Source organism: Sinocyclocheilus grahami, unplaced genomic scaffold (genome assembly GCF_001515645.1).
Source record: "Sinocyclocheilus grahami isolate Dianchi unplaced genomic scaffold, SAMN03320097.WGS_v1.1 scaffold11349.1, whole genome shotgun sequence".
Classification (NCBI taxonomy): Eukaryota; Metazoa; Chordata; class Actinopteri; order Cypriniformes; family Cyprinidae; genus Sinocyclocheilus; species Sinocyclocheilus grahami.
Genome location: NW_015513781.1, coordinates 1 through 1,440, shown reverse-complemented (window position 1 = coordinate 1,440; position 1,440 = coordinate 1). Strand labels below are relative to the sequence as shown.

Sequence of the window (1,440 nt, the reverse complement as noted above, 5' to 3'; positions counted from 1 at the left end):
GAATGCCTGGGGCATCCTGCGCTGCGTGATCGACATCTGTCGCAAACTGGAGGAGGGCAAATACCTCATTCTCAAAGACCCTAATAAGGCAAGGAGGAAGCTGTGCTGGGTTTCAAGTCTCAGAATTGAGATATTTGATGTACTGCAACAAAGCAGGAAGCACCAAATGTCTATTGAGGAGTAATTTTCTCTTATTTGTATATAAAACCCATCTAAACATTCTTTAATATGAACACACCTTGAGTAGAAATCAAATACACTGCATGGTATCAGTGGTGTTAATTTTAGTTGCAATACTATGCCAGTAGGAATCACCTTGTTACCTCTGTTTCTGATGCACTTTTAATTTCCCCCAACAGATGAAGACAATTAAGGTGTCATTAACTACCACAGATGCCGGTATTATGTGTTTCTGTGCTGTCAGAGCTGAATAAAGATAATTGATTATTCATTCACTGTGGTGACGTCTCTGTCTGTTTAATAATGAGCACATTCAGGCTTGACTGCCTTTCCTATTTTAATCATTGTAGATTAGGTTCTGAAGCTTGAGAGCAATATGAATGGCTCTTCTTTGAAACACTTGTGCTGATAAATCTGGATGTTTAATCTTAATTGTTAAAATATTGTGTTAGAAATGCCAAGGGCCATGGGTTTGATTCCCAGGGCACAAACATACTGATGAAATGTATATGTTAAAGTGTCTTTAAAATGCATAATGAGTTCTCACCTAGGCTGCATTTATTTGATCAAAAACACAAAAAACATTGTGGAATATTACAACTTAAAATAACTTCTATTTGACTATTTATGCAATTTATTATTGATTGCAAAGCTGAATTTTCAGCATCATTTCTCCACTCTTCAGTGTCACATGATCATTCAGAAATAATTCTAATATGATGACTTGATGCTCAATAAACACTACTTATCAGTATTGAAAGCGGCTGTGCTACTTAAAGGGATCGTTCACCCAAAAATGAAAATTCTGTCATTAATTACTCACCCTCATGTCATTCCAAACCCATAAGACCTTCATCTTCGGAACACAAATTGGGATATTTTTGATGGAATCTGAGAGCTGTCTGACCCTGCATAGACCACAATGTAACTAATGTTCCCAGGTTCAGAAACATACCAAAGACATTGGTAAAATAGTCCATGTGACATCAGTGCTACGAGAATACTTTTTGTGTGCAAAGAAAACAATAATTGAAACATAATTTATTAAACAATTCTTCTCCCCGATTTACTGTCTTCCACCATTTTAGAGAGTACCCCAGAACGTAATCAATGTAGTTTATGTTCAGTAGACAGCGCGCGCATGCTGAACGTAAACAACGCGAAAGGTAGCAACGTTCCTTGCTACCTTTCTGGACCTGAGAACATTGCAGTTGTATTGCTGACTATGCCGGGTCAGACAGCTCTCAAGATTCCATCAAA

General features: G+C 37.5%; 1 protein-coding gene across 1 annotated transcript in view; it reads left to right on the top strand.

The window, feature by feature from the left end:
* Window positions 1-303, top strand: part of LOC107578653 (eukaryotic translation initiation factor 3 subunit D-like) — a 1,184-nt gene extending 881 nt beyond the window's left edge. Inside the window, exon 4 of the mRNA XM_016264589.1 lies at window positions 35-303. Within this exon, the coding sequence (XP_016120075.1) occupies window positions 35-184 (150 nt within the window). The 3' untranslated portion in view covers window positions 185-303. The remainder of the gene's footprint in view (window positions 1-34) is intronic.
* Window positions 304-1,440: the final 1,137 nt, after the last annotated feature.